The 19,441-nt window shown below is 41.0% G+C and overlaps 1 protein-coding gene across 8 annotated transcripts in view; it reads left to right on the top strand.

The window, feature by feature from the left end:
* Positions 1-19,441, top strand: part of PITPNM3 (PITPNM family member 3) — a 126,371-nt gene that overhangs the window by 50,509 nt on the left and 56,421 nt on the right. For 6 of the 8 annotated variants that reach the window (XM_075439887.1, XM_075439891.1, XM_075439892.1 and 3 more), the window contains 2 exons: positions 6,956-7,003; positions 17,892-17,968. In XM_075439887.1, coding sequence (XP_075296002.1) covers positions 6,956-7,003; positions 17,892-17,968 — 125 coding nt within the window. Of the gene's footprint in view, positions 1-460; positions 538-6,955; positions 7,004-17,891; positions 17,969-19,441 lie in introns of all 8 variants that reach the window. The other 2 variants (XM_075439893.1, XM_075439894.1) reach the window with 1 other exon arrangement.

The raw sequence follows: 19,441 nt of genomic DNA on the forward strand, positions 1-19,441 counted from the left end.
AAATTGCTAGGATTGGAATTGTCAATATGCATCTCATGCCTGAAGCCAAGAAGACATTCTAAAATCTGCTGCATACCCTAGGTTTGCAACCTTATTTCTGCAATATGAAGATCCTTCTGAGGAAAAAAAAAATGGGGGAGAGTGACATTAGTGGTATTTTGTAGAATATAAAGCAAGCAAGCAAATGACAATGTAATGTCTCTAATACAGCTTGCTGCAAAGGATGACTATTGATTTAATACACCCTAATTCAATTTTAAAAGCCATTAGTCAATTTTGTCAGCAATATGCTACTATTTTACTCTGCAAATTTAATTGAATTAAAATGCTTCAAATGAGGATGAATTCTCAGGTAGGCAATTGACAAAATGCAATTTAATTTTTAGTTGTTTAAACCATAACTGACTGTAAAATACCTGTGAAATTCACTTTTCCTGTGCTTCATATGCCACACATACAGACTGATGGATTGCTTTACTGGTAACCAGCAAATAGATGGACATGATCAGCTTTCACAAGTGGAAATTTTCGTATCAGGTGAGTGAAAGGCCTTTCTTGGTTCCGTTGCACAAGACCAGGTTACTCACATCTTTTCATCTTTTAATGCATTGATTGTCTATCTGGAAAATAGTGCTGACAGTAATATCGCTCTCTTTCTGGTACTCATTTGAATTGTTCATTTAGATTAAACTTTTATTCTTCACATCTAGCCCACTACAAGATAGTGGTTTGCAGCTGGGAAGTGCTGCAGTTGAGCATGTTGTGCTAGGTCTGTGTATGGAAGCCTGCAGTTCCTGCCCTTTCTGCATCACCCAGGACTGAGCTGTGCAGTTCCTACTGATTTTTTTGAATGACAAATTCTCTGCTTCTCACCTTAAAACTTACAAAGAATTGTTCTCCAAAGACTGTGGCTTATGAATGGTAGACCGTAAAATGCTGCTGCCATTGCAATGCTAAAGCCCTAGGATTCACAATAGCTTTTGTTACGCTACTTGGAATTCATCTTTTCTGTTGTGTTGTGTACACAAGGCTGCTGTAAAGACCTAACTTGATAACAGTGATTCTTCTTCTGTTTTGAGAAGGGTTGGGTTTGGTTTGGTTTTGAGTGGACTGCTCACAAGGGCTAGCTTTTCAAAGTGCAGTGAGCTCCCATGAATCTTATTGGGCATTCAAGAGTATTAAGCACTTATGAAAATGCCTTTGTCCTTGTCCTAAACCTCTTGAATCTCTTGTTAGACAAATGTGATGCAGCACACAGTAAGACAACATCAGACAGAAGCGTAGGATACACTGACAGCTGCTACAAAAATTTGTCCTAATCTCACCCTGTAGTGGAAGGTAGAGATAGGGAAGTAAATGAGAAAGTAATTACTATTTTATTACTTAATAGGACATCAGCAGTTCGTTATTTGGCCGTGGAACAGTATTGCTTTATCTTGCATCAAATTAAGAGTCTAACCAGTCATGTATTATGGAGAAACATTAGCACGAGAGAGAATTAATTCATCAACTTCAGGAGATTTGTCTGCATCAAACTTTCAACTGCGTTGTTTCTAAGTAGATAAAAATACAAAGTGTAAGAGGAGAGTTTAACTACATCACTCCCTAGATTGATTTTTTTTTTTTTTTTTTTTTTTTTTTTTTTTCAGAAGGAGAAAGACTTTGTAGTTTGGAAACCATCTATTGTCTCTCATAAATAAAATTAATATTAGTTTAAGCCAATAATAAAGCTTGTACAGTGTTTAAATCTGTACTTATGGTGCTTTGTTAGAAGTAAAGCAGAGCCTGCAGCTCCTTGAGCAATGGTTAAATACGCCTTTGGCAAGGAAAAGTGCCAAGGTGCTAGCCATCAGCCCTGAGTTAACTGCAAAGTATGCCAGGAAGGCAGCTGTTAATTTGATTTTTAAGGTCATTTTTTTCAGGCAAGATTGGAATTTTTTTTTTCTCTTGTTTTCTTTCCTTGTTTAATTTCCTTGCAGTAATATGAAGTATAGATATTTCTTTCTCACTTGGTTATTTCCTGTGTATAAAACCTGTAGAGATGGAATAAACTAATTTCAGCCTAAAATATGTGGGTCTTGTTTTGTTGAATTTTGCATTTCTAATGCTTAAATAAAGTTAGATTTTATGATTAGGTCAAGAGAATAGAGAGCAAATGTTGCAGATTTGCCAACTTAGCTGTGAATTAGCATTTTCCACTTAAATCAGAAAGGTTATTTTTTTGCATTGAATGGTTTAGACTTTTTGTTAAGATACTTGTCAGTTGTGCATATTAACCCATAGTATCTGAAATTATGAGCTATGTTGAATTGGATCCATCAAACTCCTACAGGAAACCAGTGTTTCTGTGCAATACTGAGTGTGCACTAAGACGTTTTTAGCAAGCTCTTCATCTGGTCTCATTTTTCATTGGCTCGCTGATTCAGTCTCCTTTGCTACATCTGCCATGCATCTCAAAGGTTCTCCAGCATTTATGCAATGGTCGAAACACTCAGTATAACAGAAAAATCTCTACACACGCCTCTGCTTTCAGTGTAGTGACTTTTACATTGTGCTAGTGTTTCTCTCTCTCTCCTGTGAAGGCTGCCTTGCCTTGAATTTTGTCTACAGTGAATGTTCTGTGTAAACAAACTGCTCTTCCTTCCCCCAGTAGCATGTGATCTCCCCCTTCTTGTCATGTCCTCCTGGAGTCATAGAATTAATTAGAGGGTGTTTGTACATAGCTGACTGTAGTGTTTATGCTACTGTTAAATTTATTGCATCTGCCACTGCCTAATAACGTGAAGAATGGCAAACAGAAAATTTGGCTTAATGGAGTGAACAGTGAAAGGGAAGGATGGAAACTAGAGTAGTCAACAGCTTTCCAAAACACGTTGGATGGCTCATATAAAGAGCAGATTTACTTCTACCAGCAGGTTTTAGAGAGAAGCCATGAACTGGATTTCTGCAAATAATCCATGGTAGCAGTTTATACTAGGGCAGGTTACCAGTGTTCTACAACTGCTGTGATTTAATTTTGTGATGCTCTGTGTTCTAGAATACAGCTCAGCAAATGTGTGCAAAATGGAGGGAGCTTAAACTAGCTGCTGAGATATTTTTTGGCTGAGAACTGAGTCCTGCTGCAGAGAGTATTGCTTTCCTTGCAGTCCCTCCACAGATTCCCTTTTCCTTTTTCGACCTGTATTAAGATCCGGTCCCATACTGAAATCAGCATGTATTCTTGCATCAGTGTCATTGGGCCTAGAGTTTGCCTGGCTGCCATTCCCATCCAGAGGGTCATACCATCTGTAGATATATTACCTCGTTTCCTCCCCCCCTACTTTCGCAAGTTTGACATAATTGTCCTCACACCAGTGTTATATTTGCCATGGCATTAAAAAAAAAATAATTATTAACAAAACAGATTTTTCTATTCAGACGTTAAATTTCACAATGTTCTTGCTGAGGTGAAAGCCATATTCTAGACTGGAGCGTGAACATTGTTCCAGTGGTATAGTTATGTTGTTAAATTAATTCAGATGATTAGAACAGAGGAAGTCACGCATACTGTAAAGCATACTGGCACTCCAGTGGCTAATGTTGCAAGACTGGATATGTGGGGAAGAAGGCAAAGAAGGATTCCCCTAATATCTCACCGTTGGTGAGGCATACAACTCTGTTCTACTGTGCTGTGCTCTGAAGCTGATCCCATTAGCAATGTAATTCCAGGGGAGAGTAAAACGAGACAACAACTGTACAAAATGCCTTCTGACCTCTCAGCAGCACGGATCTGCAAAGATACATGTATGTGTAGTAACTATGTACCAGAGCATTGCACTAAAGATAACTTTGTGGATCTTGTTTTTAACTGCGGCTACTTTCTCTGCAGAATAGACACGTTTATTTCTACTGGTGTTAGCAATCCTTTGTAGGAAAGTAAGGTGGATTCTATTCTGGTTTGAACACTGCCCAAAAAACTGCTCACGAATTTTTTTCTGTAGCATTGCAATAGGTGGTAGCATGCAACTAGAGTAACTGCAGATCATCTTTTAATTCCAGGCCAGAGAAGTGGCAATTTTTTTTTGCATATTCTGTGGAAATTACTGTGTGATGAAAATATCTGGACCCCTCTGACGAGTGTAGTTAACAGTCCTTTAGAGCATAGATTTCCTACTTCCTTAATTTCACTAGCATGCTTTCTTTTGATCACGTTCTTTTAATTTGGCGAGACTCCTCGTAAACTAAGCTGTCTTCATGTATTCGTCCCTAACTGTGGGACTAAAATCTCAGACATTTAGTAGCCTAGTTTTCAAGGACCGTAGTTACACAGGTGAAGTAGAATGCCCTCAAGTAGTCAGTTAGGCATGACATTTTCCCGTCAAGTTTTTTCTCCCAAAGGTTTTTGCCATCATATCAGAGTAAATGTCTTCAGAAGGGTCATTTAAAATATGCCAGGTCTGCATTTCAGTCTGCGTTCATACTCCTTGAACATCTTGGGGGATGTCTACGTGGAGAGAAACATAAAGTGATTTAGGGCACCTGTAGGCTTGCCTTGTAGTCTGTGCTGTGGTATGTATCCTGAAGCTGAAGAACATCTCACTCGGGAGGAGAACATGAGAACAGAACCCTAAGTCTAGGAACCTGTGGCTGAAAGACATTATCAACACTAGTTTCATCACAGGTCCAAAACATAGCACCATACAAGCTACTGTGAAGAAATTTAACTTCATCCTTGCCAAAACCACTGCCGTTTAAAAAACCTTGAGAAATATCTGGGTTCGTCCTATCACATTTCCTTGCCACACTTGCTCTTTAACAATATGTGCTGTGCCTGCAAAGTGATTGTCATTCACCATATCCTGCTCAAGGCAGTGGCACGAATGTGATGGGAGCTTTTTACAGAAAAAGAACTAGAAAACAGGCATCAAAACATGAGGCAGATCTAGAATTTGTTGACTTTCATATACTGCTTAGCATCTGAAAACAAGTGTTCCCTTTTGGTGTTTTTGTTTAATTTTGTTTTTCCCTGATGTCTTCTGATTTTTCTCTTTTAAACAGTGAAAACTGTGGGACAGGCATAGTAACACGTACCAAAAGACCTAAATCCAGATGTTAAAAAATTATATTCAAAGTTGAAATTTGTTAGTAAAGTTTTAAAAAAAAGGTAGTTGTCCATTTTTCCAAGCCTACCAAATAAAAATGAATTTCAATTCTGTAGTGAAAGTGGCTTCACTTTTCATCAAGAGCTCTTCTTTTGAGGTGGAGAATTTCTATCTGCACAGCCATTTAAAGCTATCATGGGAAGGCATTTTCTTTCTGAATCTAGTTATTTTCCAGTCATGTTGTAGTTCACAGAATTGCACATACAAGCTCTTCAGAAGGCTGGTATGTGCTCTTGACATGGAGATCTGTTTTTTGCTGTTAGCTCTTGCATTCCCTAGAGCTTCACAGGTTCTTCCCAAGGCAATGACTGATGACTGCTTTGCCTCAACAATTACTCTCCCTGTGAGCTATTGCAGATACTACTACGTCCCTAGTAATCTGAAAGCAGATAACAGTTGTGACCCAAGCTCTTTGGCAGAACACCAGTCTGTGAATTGCCCTGGTGAGGAACTGAAAATGGAAGAGATTGTATGTGAAGTTTGGAAAGTGGTTAATTCAAATCATTTTCATTCCTCAAAAGTCAGGTACCAAGGTGATCTCTTTGCTTACCGTTTGAGCACAAAGAATGGAGAAAAGCGTACTTCTGTGCTGTATGTTGAAGAGCCTGACATTTTTTGTTTTCTTTTTACTCTCTTTCAAAGCCAAGATGTCAATTGTGATAGCTAGGGCCTCTGAAGAAAAAGGGAATTGTGGCAGAGCTCTTATTCTGTACTGCTGCATCCATCAGAGGAGTTAAAAATTATTGTTATTTGTTATATATTAACCCTAGCGGTGTTTGGTGTAACAGCATTTTTAATTCGTGAAATAAGGAACAGTACATACAAGCTCCATAGTCTTCTCAAGGCACTGGGCAGAAGCTTTCGCTGAACACAAGAAGATCAGTGGGCAGGCAACTGTAAGATGTGCACTGGTTTATTCACATACCATGGAGTGTCACCAGCTTCCCTGGTCCTTGTCATTTGACCAGTTTGTTTTTTGTTTCCAAAGACAGAACATAAGGTTGCCCATATTGTTTATTCAGACTGTGTCTCAGTAGAAGAGTGCCGTCTCTATCACTTGTTTGCATATACTCAAATGGTAGGTAGGCTCCAGGAAAAAGAGTAATTTTTGCCTAGGCCTTCGAAGAAGGAATCCAGAGAAGGGATTGAGACACCTGTCTTCCTGTCCCAGCTCTGATGGTAGCTATGGGCTAGTACCATTGGGCTTTCATTTCTGTAGTGGTGGAATGACGGCAAAGGCGTTTATGCTCCGTGGTAGAAATGGTTTGAGTGCTGTAGGAGGCCTTGATCTATATGCACAAACTAAATGAAAGGCCCTTCTATTCCCATATCTTGGTGTCTCTGTATTTTACGGTTTTGTAGTTAGATCTGAGAAAATCCCTTTGTACTTGCAACTTTCCTTGGATTGGTGGACTGCGGGAGGGAATAGAAGGACAGAAACATTCTTAAAAATGCTGCTACTTAAATATTTGAAAGAAGAATCTGTTTTGTGTTGCTAAATAAGTTATGCTAATTCTTAGTGATTTAGAGATTCAGTAGCTAATGCTACAAGTAATCAAATGGATTCATTGCTTATGACTCCTTTCTTGAAAAGTGAAATCTGGCTTCTAGACTAACCATTTTGAAAAATAGATTAGAGCAGGTTTCAAGTGTGTCATATGCTGAGCTATTCCCCGTGAAGCCAATGGGAGTTTTAGAAATTAGCATAGTGGTCAATTACAAAATATTTGCTGTAATACAGTAGAAAAAGTAAAGAGCTTGCTGTTCATGTAAAGCAATCCTGTTGCATGTTGTGTTTTTTTTTCCTTTTGCAGGTGGAGAGTCTGCATTTTGCTCATCTGGCTTTCTACAGGAAAAACAACGTGAGTTGAAGTTCTTCTCAGTTTTCTTTGTACCAAGGCTGTTCAGCAACTAGAGATCATAATGGAATAGAACTGTTAACCAGCACAGGTCTGGTGTTATGTTGAGAAGGGAGGTGGGTGTGGAGGGACCAGAATTCTTTTGAGTTTTGTTTTAAATGTATTTATTTTTAGTGTGGATTATGAAAATCTACCAAGAAAGTGCCCATAGCATTATTTAACATACTAGATAGTGCCTTATAGTGTGGGCTAGAGTGGCAGAGGTGGAGCATTGGACGGTGAAGCTGGTGGTATATATGATAGCTCATGCAGGGCAGTACAACGTGGCTCAATTTGGAGTGTAGAAGCCTTGAGTGCTTTGTGTTCTGGACTTCGTTCTCCCATCTCTGCTTAAAGAGTTGCAAAAGGTGTTGGTGTTAAAGTTTCTGACTGCTGTAGGAATGAAAAGTAGCGCCATGCCTGGCATTGCTAAGGTTCCTTTGCTGCTGGTGCCCCACTTAGAGACTGTATTCACATGTCCTGTGCTGTTGATCTTTCTGTGCTTTTGCATTGCTTGCTAAACAGAGCAAATTGACTTGTAGGAATGAGTGGTGTTAATGAGGGTGTTTTCCTTCATCACAGTTCTCTGGGAATGATTGTCGGTGGCCCTTATTGAATTCACAGTGAAATGTCTGTTCACTGTTCCTGCAGCTATGTTCATAAGCACGTGCTGTCACTCTGTGCCAACCTCCTCCACTTTGGAAATGATGCTTTGCCCAGGTCATCTCACCTGGTCTGAGAACTGGAGCTGAAGAGTGCTTGGAGTCTAGATCCTGTGTGTTGCTTCTGTTCCAGTGCTCCATAGTAGTCATGTACAACATCTGGCAGTGTATGCGTGTTACGACTCATTTGATGAAGAAACAGTGTGAAAGTTAACACAGGCACTATCTAAGGTTATGCCTTCCAGAACAGGATTGGGCTCAGTGATGCGTGCCATTATTTTCCTCTAAACAGTGCCAGTTGCGAAACTGCATCTGCAGTGTACTACAATATTCTTTATCATTTTTTAACAGAAAGCATATGTTACAGCCTTCATGTGAACATATTTCTTATGATGGATTTGTCATTATAAAGGGCTAGTAATAGCACAGCAGATGGCAAGAAATGGCATAATTTCTCATGGGAGTGCAATAATGGAAATAACAGTTTTCTTTGGAGACTGTCACAACCTTATGCTTTGAACCTAAAGCAAGTTCTCTTGCTTTTACTCTAAATTCCTTCCTAATTAACATGGCAAATTATTAGGGATGTTTGAAATGATCTGAAAAAAAAAATAGAGGACCTGGCTTGGTTCTTAGTACAGGTTTGAACTGTACCTTGAGTTCTCAGGAGTTTGGGAATGATCGTGGAGATTCTTTTTTCCTAGATTCAGGGTACTTATTTACTTCTTTTTTTGTTAAGGATTGAAGTGATGCTTTTCATGCCTGGTTAGGGGTGTTGAATCACTGTCTGAGCTTTTCCTTTCACCTGTTTCTCTTCTCATGCTGATGGCTGATCTTGAGATCTGATGTGCTCCATGTGAAAAGACCGTTTGGGCTATGAGTTATTTCAGGCAAGGCTATAGACACACAGCTTGCTTGATGTCTCTAAGTCACTGGTGGACATTTGCAGCATGTGTTATGTATACCAATTCCAATGGGAATTTGAGCCCAAAACAGTCCCTGCTGGAGATGCTGTCTCATTGGTATCTGCAGTAGCAGTGTATGTTTCCGTCTCCAGGAATTCTTGATAAATCTCTTCCATAGTTATTAAATCATTTGACTCAGATGGTAGCCACTGTTCTAGATATTGACTGCTAGGCTGAAAAGCAGTATAATTTCTGTAATGTGGTTGCATTTAATTTAGAACTGTGAGTTGTCTTCCTTATAGTTCAACATCTGATCAGCCATAGGTAAGTGTCAGTTTCTGTATTTGCACACCTCCTTCACTTTAATTTGTTTTGGTACTGCATATTGTTAAGAGCCATTTAACTACTTAGGGTAGTACTCAATGAGCTCATACATGGTCCAGTGGCTGTCCTGACAAAAAAATGCTTAATAGTTCCTGCTGGCTTTTGTAATGCAGCCTTATGTTTTAAATGGTGTCAACTGATGATCTTCCAAAAGATGGATTTTTCAAATTTCGTACTGTTGACAGAGTTGTTTAATAATGAGGTCGTCTTTTCTATGTGATAGTTGAGCACCTACTATGATCTCAGCCAAATGAAATTATTCACAGTACTTACATTTGGCCACCTGTTTTAATTAAGGTTACTAGGTATTCCAGTTTAGCTGAGTTAGCCCCACATTACAGGATGTGTCCCCAGTATGCTATTTTGTCTCAGATTTTCATCTGGACATGGGATTTTCTGTTTTCATTTTTCAGATTCGGTTGAGAGGGTTTACTCTTTCTTCAAGACTTCAGCCTCTCTCTCTTGCTTTCTCTCTCCTCAAAGAGAATGGGAGACGTATTCTTTTCATTTAACTTGTTGGAGTTGGAATATAATAGCAATAATTTTGTTCTTTCCATCCCTGATACTTCTGTTGTTGGTATCAGACTACAAACCTGTAGAAAGTTATGAAAGGCATTTGTCAGAGCCTAGATTACAACTCTTGAGCAAAACTTATATTAAAATGTCAAGAAATTTCCCAGGGGAGGAAATGGGAAATCGAACATTTAAGAAGTTATTGTTGTTGTTTTAATGAAATTACTCCTTCCCCTTCCCATATTTCAGCTGTTGCTGTTCCAGAGTGCTGAATTATCCAGCCCTGTGTTTATACTGCTCAGCTGAGCTGCCCAGAGTGATCTGGGAGGCTATTGCTTAGTGTGGAATGGCAGTGCCACTTCCCTGTAATCACTTCAGTTGATGCAATTACATGAATGCATAAGCCAAAGATCTGGGAGAAGCTGTGCCTGAGGAAGGGACAGCAAAATTACTCCCCCTTGCATTCAGTGTGTGGTTTTGAAACTTTCTGCTATTGAAGAAGCAATAAAGATTTGAGAGCTAATAAATATCTGCATGTTTCTGAAAAAAGAATAGCTGGCGTTGTGCTTCTAACAAGTAATTTTTGACCATACATTTGTTAATCAGTAGACTAGTGAGTTTTTGAATAGCTAGGCAGTAATTACTTTCTTAGCATTTATCAGCAGTGTTCTTATTGCATGGGAGAATTACTGGGTACTAAGGTTAGCTTCTGCAACATATAAAAGCATTCTGATGATATGCAAAACCTGTATCTGTATTTCTATTTTGTTTGTATTCCTGCTTCTTGGTTTTGTGTATTGATTTTCTGTGTTTTAAAATTCCTGTGCACAATCTAGAAAAGGATAGCTCAGGCTTGGGGAAGGCGAGATCTGAGTAACACCACTTTCACGCTGCAAGAACCCTTATTCTAGTTGAGGTAGGTCGTCAGGTAGACAAAGGGTTCTGGGTACATTTCCTTTTTTTCTTCTCTCTGGCAAATGAAATCTTAGAGTACCTGGCTCCACACAGACTTGTCAGATCTCATTTTCTGAGTACTGTACTTAACAGTATGGGAGAGTGAAAGGAGGGTGGCATAATGATTGCAGTGAGGGCCAAGGGCTCCTGCTGTAGGTCTTGCTAAACAGGTCAGAAACCAGACTCAAGATTTCTTTCATGTCATATCATTCACCCAGACCGCAAGTGAAGCGTGAAGTGTACCCTGGTATCCATGTAAGGTAGGAGGCCTATACAGGTCTCTTGGGACATACATGTTACATGATGTGCTTTGACAATGTGCAGTGTGCTGTTAGCAATAATCCAAGTATTTTGCGTGATTTCTGCTATGTAGCCTGTGGGAAGGACTCACATTGAAGAAGTTTATGGAGGACTGTCTCCCATGGGAGGACCCCACACTGGAGCAAGGGAAGAACGTGAGGAGTCCTCCCCCTGAGGAGGGGCAGAGATGACGATGCAACCCCATTCCCTGTCCTCCTGTGCTGCTGGAGAGTAGGAGGGAGGGAAAGTCAGGAGTGAAGTTGAGCCCGGGAAGAAGGGAGGGGTGGGAGGAAGGTGTTTTAAGATTTGTTGTTATTTCTCATTATCCTACTCTGATTTGATTTTCAATAAATTAAACTAATTTCCCCAAGCTGAGTCTGTTTTGCCCCCAGCAGTAATTGCTGGGTGATCTCCCTGTCCTTATCCTGGCCTACGAGCCTTTTGTTATATTTTCTCTCCCCAGTCCAGCTGAGGAGGGGAGTGATAGAGCGACTGGGTGGGCACCTACTGTCCAGCCATGGCCAACCCACCACACTTAGGTACCATAGAAGAAGCATACACTGAAGCAAAAATTTGATGCAAACCTTACGTCCTAGCCAGAAGTTCATTCTTTGTCTGACTTGTCTGTCCCAAAGTGGGTTTACACTACTTTCTTCCTTTGTATGTGACTGCCTTTATGAGTGTGGTAAAGTGTTGTAGCTTCAATCCATCATATGCTACGCATTGTTTTCTTTCTGTCCTCGGTGGAGTTTTATGTACAAGATAGTTTTGTGATTTAGCAGAATTTTGTTTCTTGTTATTTTTGTTAGGTGTTTTTTTTAACTTTTATCTTTTTTATTACCATGCTAATGTACTTTCAGCTCTGTTCTCTGACAAGCAGAGCATTTTACAGGGGGAGTGGTAGGTGTAAAGTTTTGTGATAGGTGAGTTAATTCCACAGTCTCAGACTAGCTCAGAAAAGATGCTCGTATCTGCAGAGGCAAGATTATTTACCCTTTTAGAGGGAGGTCATTGCACCTTAGAAGCAGAACAGCTGATTGTGACTTTTATATCCCGCCATGCTGCCTGGGCTGAGGAAGCACCTGGGAAAAAAAGATACTAGGAGTTTGCATTCTGACTTACAGCCTGCAGGAAACCAATGCCCTGATATGAGGCCAAGTTCACTCAATAGCATGAAGACTTCACTCTGCTCAGTAATACGAGCCAGAGCTGCGTAGGGTGGCTCAGCAGCTGTGTATAGATTGAGGTTTTCAAGTGTTTTGCTCCCAGGAAAGCATTAAAACAGAGGCTGGTTTTTGAAAGCAGTCGGTGTGTTTGCAGACCTGGTTGCTTTTGTAAATTTTGACATTAGGACAGCAGTTGGAACTATACTACTACCATCTACCCACTACTGATCATTCAGTTTGGGTGCCTGCAGAGGAGCTGACCTCCTTGAGGAATGAGATTTCAGCACATTCTCCAATTCTTATGTCTCTGCTCCTCGTGCCAGATTTGAGAAGCCTAGCAGACTCTAGCTGGTGCGTTTACAGGTTAATTAAAAAACAACACAAAACCAAATGAACAGAAAGTTTTTGATCTTACCCTACCCTGACCTTTCCTGGCTGCATCACCAGCTGTTACAATGTAAGCTGTTACAACCCAATGGTTTCTGACTCGGTATGGGATTTGAGTACTTTTTTTGTTACTGTAATTTACATAATGACACAATTAACATAAATTGGTATAATGATGGTATGAATCAAGACAGCTGGAAAAATCTGTAAAATGTTGATAATGTCATCAGAGAGGTTGGGTCCAGCAAAACAGTGTTATTATTTTACCTCATTAAAGCCCTTCCAGTAAATAGTAAACCACATAATTTCTCTGTAATCAGTTTCATTTCAGTGCCTAATTAAATTTCTGTTATTTTCTCCAGTAGGTCATTCTCTCTGTTTCTGTCTCCTACAGAGCTTTAGCTGCTGAATAGTCTTACCCTTTATATTGTCATCATGACAGAGAAGGTCCCCTGGTTATTTGAGTCTCTGGTATTTGACGTAAACACCAAAGATGAACCTATGTAGACCCCAAATCTGATTATCTTCTAAACTATATGATCAGCAAATCTCTTGAAATGCCACGCATGCCACATAACCCTTTGCCTCCCCCAGTGTGGGACTGCTTTGAATTCAGGGAAGTTTGTTTCTTTGGGCAGTGCAATGCTGAATATCTATCTATTGAAATTCCTGATTTGTTCTGGAAATCAGAAAAAAATGACCTGGCTCCCCTTTGCCTTTTTTTTTTTTTTTTTCTTTTAAGCTCTCCTAATTCTTTTTATGTTAAAGCTGTACTTCTAGGTGCAGACTTTCAAAACAAGACAGTATATGTTCTAACATTACTGCAGCCTGAACTTTTGGCAGTGTAGCAGTGTTCTGAAGACATTTTAACTGTGCAAATTGGTATGCCTGAAAGAAAAGAATACCTTGTATGCTTCCATAGACTGGTCTGTGCATCATCATTTCTGTAATCACTAATACTGCAAGTTGATATCATGCTTTTGTCTTTCTTTTTCCCAACCAAAGTGAGGAAGCAGTTTTGAAAGAAGCCAAATTTTATGATAGAGGGCTAGTTTAACAATAGAATAGAAATTATGATTAAAACAATGCCTAGAATCCTAGTGTCCAGTTATCTATGGCATTTTTGTGTGTATGAAGCAAGGAACTACCCTGCAACCTGGCATTTGATGCATTAGGGAAAAAGCAAACCACCCTTTCTGCTTTCTAAAAGCGTATCTTTAGAAGAAGATTTTCAAAGGAACAGCACACAAGTAATCTAAGGAAGTATTTTGTCTAGTGCATTGCACAGTATTGATAACTGAAGAGGTTTGTGAGCAGGTGATGGAGTCCCGGGTTTCCTGTTTCAGAATTGTCTTGGAGACAGATATTGTGGTTCACTGTGCGGTGGTGCCTCATAGCCCTGAATAATCCTTTTTTGTGACACAGAACTAATGTTTCTGTGGTGCTTGTTCTGTTGTGGGTTTACATGTTAAAAAACAGACACTTTTCGGTATGATGACCTTCAGAAACAAGTGAGTCTTCTGGACGGGCTTTCAGAAACAACACTTTTAATTAAAAGCAGCTTTAAATTGCAGAGACTTCCAGAAGATAATTGCATTTGGTAGAAGTTCAGGGTTTATGGGCGTGTTGTTGCTGTTGGGTATGTTTTGTGGTGTTTTGGTTTTTGTTGTTGTATTGTTATGTTTTATACAAGTATTAAATGACTAATCCTTTAAATCCTTGCCTTCAGAAGGGTAAGAATAATTACCTTGCTTTTAAATATACCTGCTGGAATGTACTTTAAATGTACATACTGGAAAACAACGCTGTGGAGAGGGACCAGGGAGTCCTAGTGGATGACAAGTTGACCATGAGCTAGCAGTGTGCCCTGGTTGACAAGAATGCCAATGGTATCCTGGGGTGCATCAAGAAGAGTGTGGGCAGCAGGTTGAGGGAGGTTCTGCTCCCCCTCTACTCTGCCCTAGTGAAGCCTTATCTGGAGTACTGCATCCAGTTCTGAGCTCCCCAGTTCAAGAAAGATGAGGAACTGCTGGAGAGAGTCCAGAGGAGAGCTATGAAGATGATTAGCGTACTGGAGCATCTCTCTTATGAGGAAAGACTGAGGGAGCTGGGCTTATTTAGCCTGAAGAAGAGAAGACTGAGAGGGGATCTTAAAAATGCTTATAAATGTTCTAAGGGCAGGTGTCAAGAGGATGGGGCCAGATTCTTTTCAGTGGTGCCCAGTGACAGGACAAGAGGCAACGGGCACAAACTGAGGCACAGGAAGTTCCGTCTGAACATGAGGAAGAACTTCTTTACTGTGAGGGTGATGGAGCCCTGGAACAGGCTGCCTGGAGGGGCTGGGGAGTCTCCTTCTCTGGAGATATTGAAACCTGCCTGGACATGGTCCTGTGTGACCTGCTCTAGGTGACCCTGCTTTGGCATAGGGTTGGACTGGGTGATCCCCAGAGGTCCCTTCCAACCCCTACCATGCTGTGATTCTGTGAAATGTAGAGAAAAGTAGCCACAGAGGTTAAATAAATTTCTAGTGGCTATGAAGAATGATAGTGGTAGAATCTGCTGTAGAACTAGCTCTCAATCCTAATGCAGGAGAGTAGAGAGTGTTCAGGTTTGTGCTTTGGACTAAATTCGGTGCTTTTAGAATAACCTGGCCAGACTCTGCTTAAGCAGTCTTCTTGGTGAAGTGAAAATTACAGTCCACCCTCTTAGGGTATGGCAGACTGCCTGTAAACATACATCAAATGGAGTGGAACCACAAACAGCATGTGAACTCAGAATGCCAAAAAAAAAAAAGAGTAAACTGAGTCACCTATAGCATTATGTGATGCATTTATTTTCTTCTGACATGATGGAAGAAACAGAGGAAGATGTGTTTAAATCCAGAAAGCTGTCACTGAACTACTTTGGTATTATTACTTAGTACAATCCTCTCTCATTAACTCTTAAAATTTGTGTCTGTCTTGGAGGGAGGAAGGCCTCCCAGTTTTTCTCGGAACAGCTAACCCTTGTGAGATGAGTAGAATTTTAAGGCTGGAACACTGCAGTCGGATGAAGTTTTAAATTACAAATTTCTGGTGTTGACATTCTGAAGAATTTCAAAGCCTCTTCCTGCCCCCATGAGAGGGAGGGAGGAGGAGTTGCAGACATAGGAGGATCCACATCTTGTCTGGAATGTCATCACTGTCTCTAGAAGGAAAAAGCACATTTGCCGTCCCCAAAGAACCGACCCCCATGACTTCAGCTGAAGTAATTCCCCTTGAGTGAGATGTTGCAATATTTAAGTCCACTGAGGTGTAGGAATATAAGGTGCTATGTAAAGACAGTCTGGCACTTTTAGTTCGTATTTGTTTTCTTTTAAATGAAAGACTGGCTTAGTTTGACCGTGCCATGGTTCTCATCAGAACTTTTGCTGGTCTCTGTTGCTTCTCACTACGTGAGAGTGGTTATATTTAGGCAGAGGTTGAGATTCTGGACTTAGCAGTAAATCATGACAATTTTGCCATTTTGGCACATTTTAATAAACAGTGCCTAATTTGTAGCTTTAAATAATCTGTATCTGGAAATAAATATTCTGGAGAGCAGTGGCATATAAGGTAAAGAAGCAAACACTGTGAAATGGGTAGGAAACCTCATGAATAGGAACCTGTTTAATAGACAAAGCAGAATGCATCTCTACTGGTCTAGGAATCACTAGAGTTCATATTTCAAAGGAAGCTGGTTTGTTGTTCCTAGGTCAATATTGGTTGGTTCATAGATTGCTAGCAGACTAAACAAGTAAACTCAACTTGACAATGTTTTAGGTGTTAAAGTCTTCTTCTCAGGTTTGCTTGTATACATTATCTGTTTGCTGTCTTAAGTGAAAAATCACTACTAGGAAACTGAGATGGTAGCAGAAGTAACCACATCATAGATGTTTTTAATTCTAAATGGAAAACCATCAGGTTTCAGTTTTGCTACTTTCTTTCTAGTGCCTTTTAAAAAAAAAGCCAGCTGAGTGCTGTAATACTGGTGTTCTGATAATAGTGCCAGAAATTCAAAGAGAGCATCCTACCAAATATCTGGTTTGTGGCTTATAGTGGCCATCAGGTACTGATTTTTAAAGAACTGTTGTGTTTTGAAGGCCATGAAAAACCTAAATATTGTGTTCCAATGTCTACTAATTCAATGAATGACAGAGGTTGGAAGGGACCTCTGGAGGTTTTGTAGCCCAACTCCTCTGCTCAAAGTAGGGTCATTTAGAGCAGATTACTTAGGGCTGCATCCAGTCAGGTTTTGAACATCTCCAAGGATGGAGACTCCATAACTCATTTGGGCAACCCATTGCAATGTTTGTCCACCCTCACAGTAAAAAAGTTCTTTCCTATATTTACATAGAATTTCCTGTATTTCACTTTGTGCCTGTTGCCTCTTGTCCTTTCACTGACTAACATGAAGAGGACTCTAGCTCCATCTTCTTTACTTCCTCACGTCAGGTATACACATTGATAAGATTTCCCCCATGTACCCCAAGCCTTCTGTTCTCAAGGCCAAACAGTCCCATCTCTCTCAGCCTCTTCTCATGTCAGGTGCTCCTGTCCCTTAATGATTTCTGTCTCACTTTGCTGGTCTTGCTCCAATGAGTACATGTCTTTCTTATAGTAAGGGGCCCAGAAATGGACACAGCAGTGCAGATGTCGCCTCACCAGTGCTGAGTACAAAGGAGTGATCAAATCCCTTGACCTACAGAAACTCTTCCTAATGCAGGATGCAGTTGGTACTCTGCTGCAAGGGCACATTACTGAGTCCAGGTCAACTTGTTGTCCACCGGGATCCTCAGGTCATTTTCTGCAAAGATGCTTTCCAGATGATTGGTCCCCAGTCTGTACTGTAAAGCAGGTCTTTGGGTCTGTTGGATCATGCTCCAAAATTAATGCAGAGACAATCATTGTTGTGTTTATAACAGATTTTATAACAGTTGTATGCAGGATCCTGTTGTGAAAAGGTATCAGCAAAGCACTGTGTTTCCCTGCAATGTCACTTCCTATTTTTCAGATTTTTTGGAGGAGAAACTGTCTTTTGCTCTATGGTGTGTTACTCCTGTTTTGCATCCTGGTAATGGAGCACTGCAGTTACTTCTGGGAGTTACTCAGGTAGTCACAGAGGTTTGTGGAAGAGCTGGATGCTGAGGGTCTTTAGAGAACTTTAAAGGCTTAGTTCACTTGCCTATGTATAGGTGGTTAGTGCCATTGAAAACATACCAGAGTACCTGACATAACGGTATGGGATAAGCAGGAATGATGCAGAAACTCAGGAGATCTGTGCTGCTCCAGAAAGGCACAGGTGACCAACAGCAGCTGTACTGGTACTATATGCATCTGTATGAGGACCTGAATCCTGTTCTAAATGTTGCTGTTAAGTATAGAAGATTCTTTAATATGTAGGACTGCAAGAAAACTTGTCTACTCTTCTCTTTGTCCACAGGATTTTCTGTGAACAGATTTTTCTGTCTTGAAACTACAAATGTTCCTTACCTTCATAGATGTCTGTAAAAGATGAGGCAACCAAATATTTATATGATTAATTATGACTCTTTTCCTTTCAGATGAATTATATAGAGCCTCTTTAAGAAAACAAAGGCTCCCAGCACAAGGCAGTATTGAAATACATGAGGACAATGAGGTGAGATTGTTTTCCAAAACAAGCTGTGCTGTATTTCCAAGGAGTATAGAATCATAGAATGGTGTATATTATTGCACATAAAGCAAAACCTAAAATTTGTCACCTTATTGATGAAACACTTGTGATCCTGACAGGCATTTTTAATTAATTGCAGCAAAAGGAGAATGGGTCATTGAATCATCATAGAATGGTTTGGGTTGGGAGGGACCTTATAGATCACCTAGTTCCAACCCCCCTGCCATGGGCAGGGACACCTTCCACTAGACCAGGTTGCTCCAAACCCCATCCAACCTGGCCTTGAACACTGCCAGGGAGGGGGCACCCACAGCTTCTCTGGGCAACCTCTTCCAGTACCTCACCACCATCATAGTAAATGATTTCTTTCTTCTATCTAGTCGAAATCTACCCTCTTTCAGCTCGAAGCCATTACCCCTTGTCCTATCACTACATGCCCTTGTAAAAAGTCCCTGTCCAGCTTTCTTGTAGACCCCCTTCAGGTACAGGAAGGCCACAGTAAGGTCTCCCTGGAACCTTCTTTTCTCCAGGCTAAACAGCCCCAACTCTCTCAGCCTTTCCTCACAGCAGAGGCCTTCCAGCTCTCGGATCGTTTTTGTGGTCCTCCTCTGGCCCCGCTCCAGCAGGTCCAGGTCTGTCCTGTCCTGAAGGCTCCAGAGCTGGACTCGGGACTCCCGGTGGGGTCTCACCAGAGCGGAGCAGAGGGGTAGAATGCCCTCCCTCACCCTGCTGGCCACGCTGCTGGGGATGCAGCCCAGGGTATGGTTGGCGTTTGGGCTGCGAGTGCACATTGCCAGGTCATCCTGAGCTTCTTGTCAACCAGCACCCCGAAGTCTTTCTCCTCAGGGCTGCTCTCAATCCATTCTCTGTGCTTGGGATTGCCCTGACCCATGTGCAGGACCTTGCACTTGGCCTTGTTGAACTTCATGAGGTTCTCACAGGCCCACCTCTCAAGCCTGTCAGGGTCCCTCTGGATGGCATCCCTTCCTTCCAGTGTGTTGACCGCACCACACAGCTTGGTGTCGTTGGCAAACTTGCTGAGGGTGCACTCAATTTTACTGTCCCTGTCACTGACAAAGATGTTAAAGGGTGCCAGTCCCAATACCGATCCATGGGGAACTCCACTTGTTGCTGGTCTCCACATGGACATCAAGCCATTGACTGCAACTCTTGGAGTGTGACCATCCAGCTAATTGCTTATCCACCGAGTGGTCCATTCGTCGAATCTATGCCTCCCCAATTTAGAGACAAGGAAGTCATGCGGGATAGTGTCACATGCTTTGCTCATGTCCAGGTAGATGACATCACTTGCTCTTCTCTTATCCACCAATGCTGTAACCCCATCGTAGAAGGCCACCAAATCTGTCAGGCACAATTTGCCCTTAGTGAAGCTGTGTTGACTGTCACCGGTCGCCTCCTTATTTTCCGCATGCCTTAGCATAGTTTCCAGGAGGATCT

This window comes from Opisthocomus hoazin, chromosome 20, assembly GCF_030867145.1.
Source record: "Opisthocomus hoazin isolate bOpiHoa1 chromosome 20, bOpiHoa1.hap1, whole genome shotgun sequence".
Classification (NCBI taxonomy): domain Eukaryota; kingdom Metazoa; phylum Chordata; class Aves; order Opisthocomiformes; family Opisthocomidae; genus Opisthocomus; species Opisthocomus hoazin.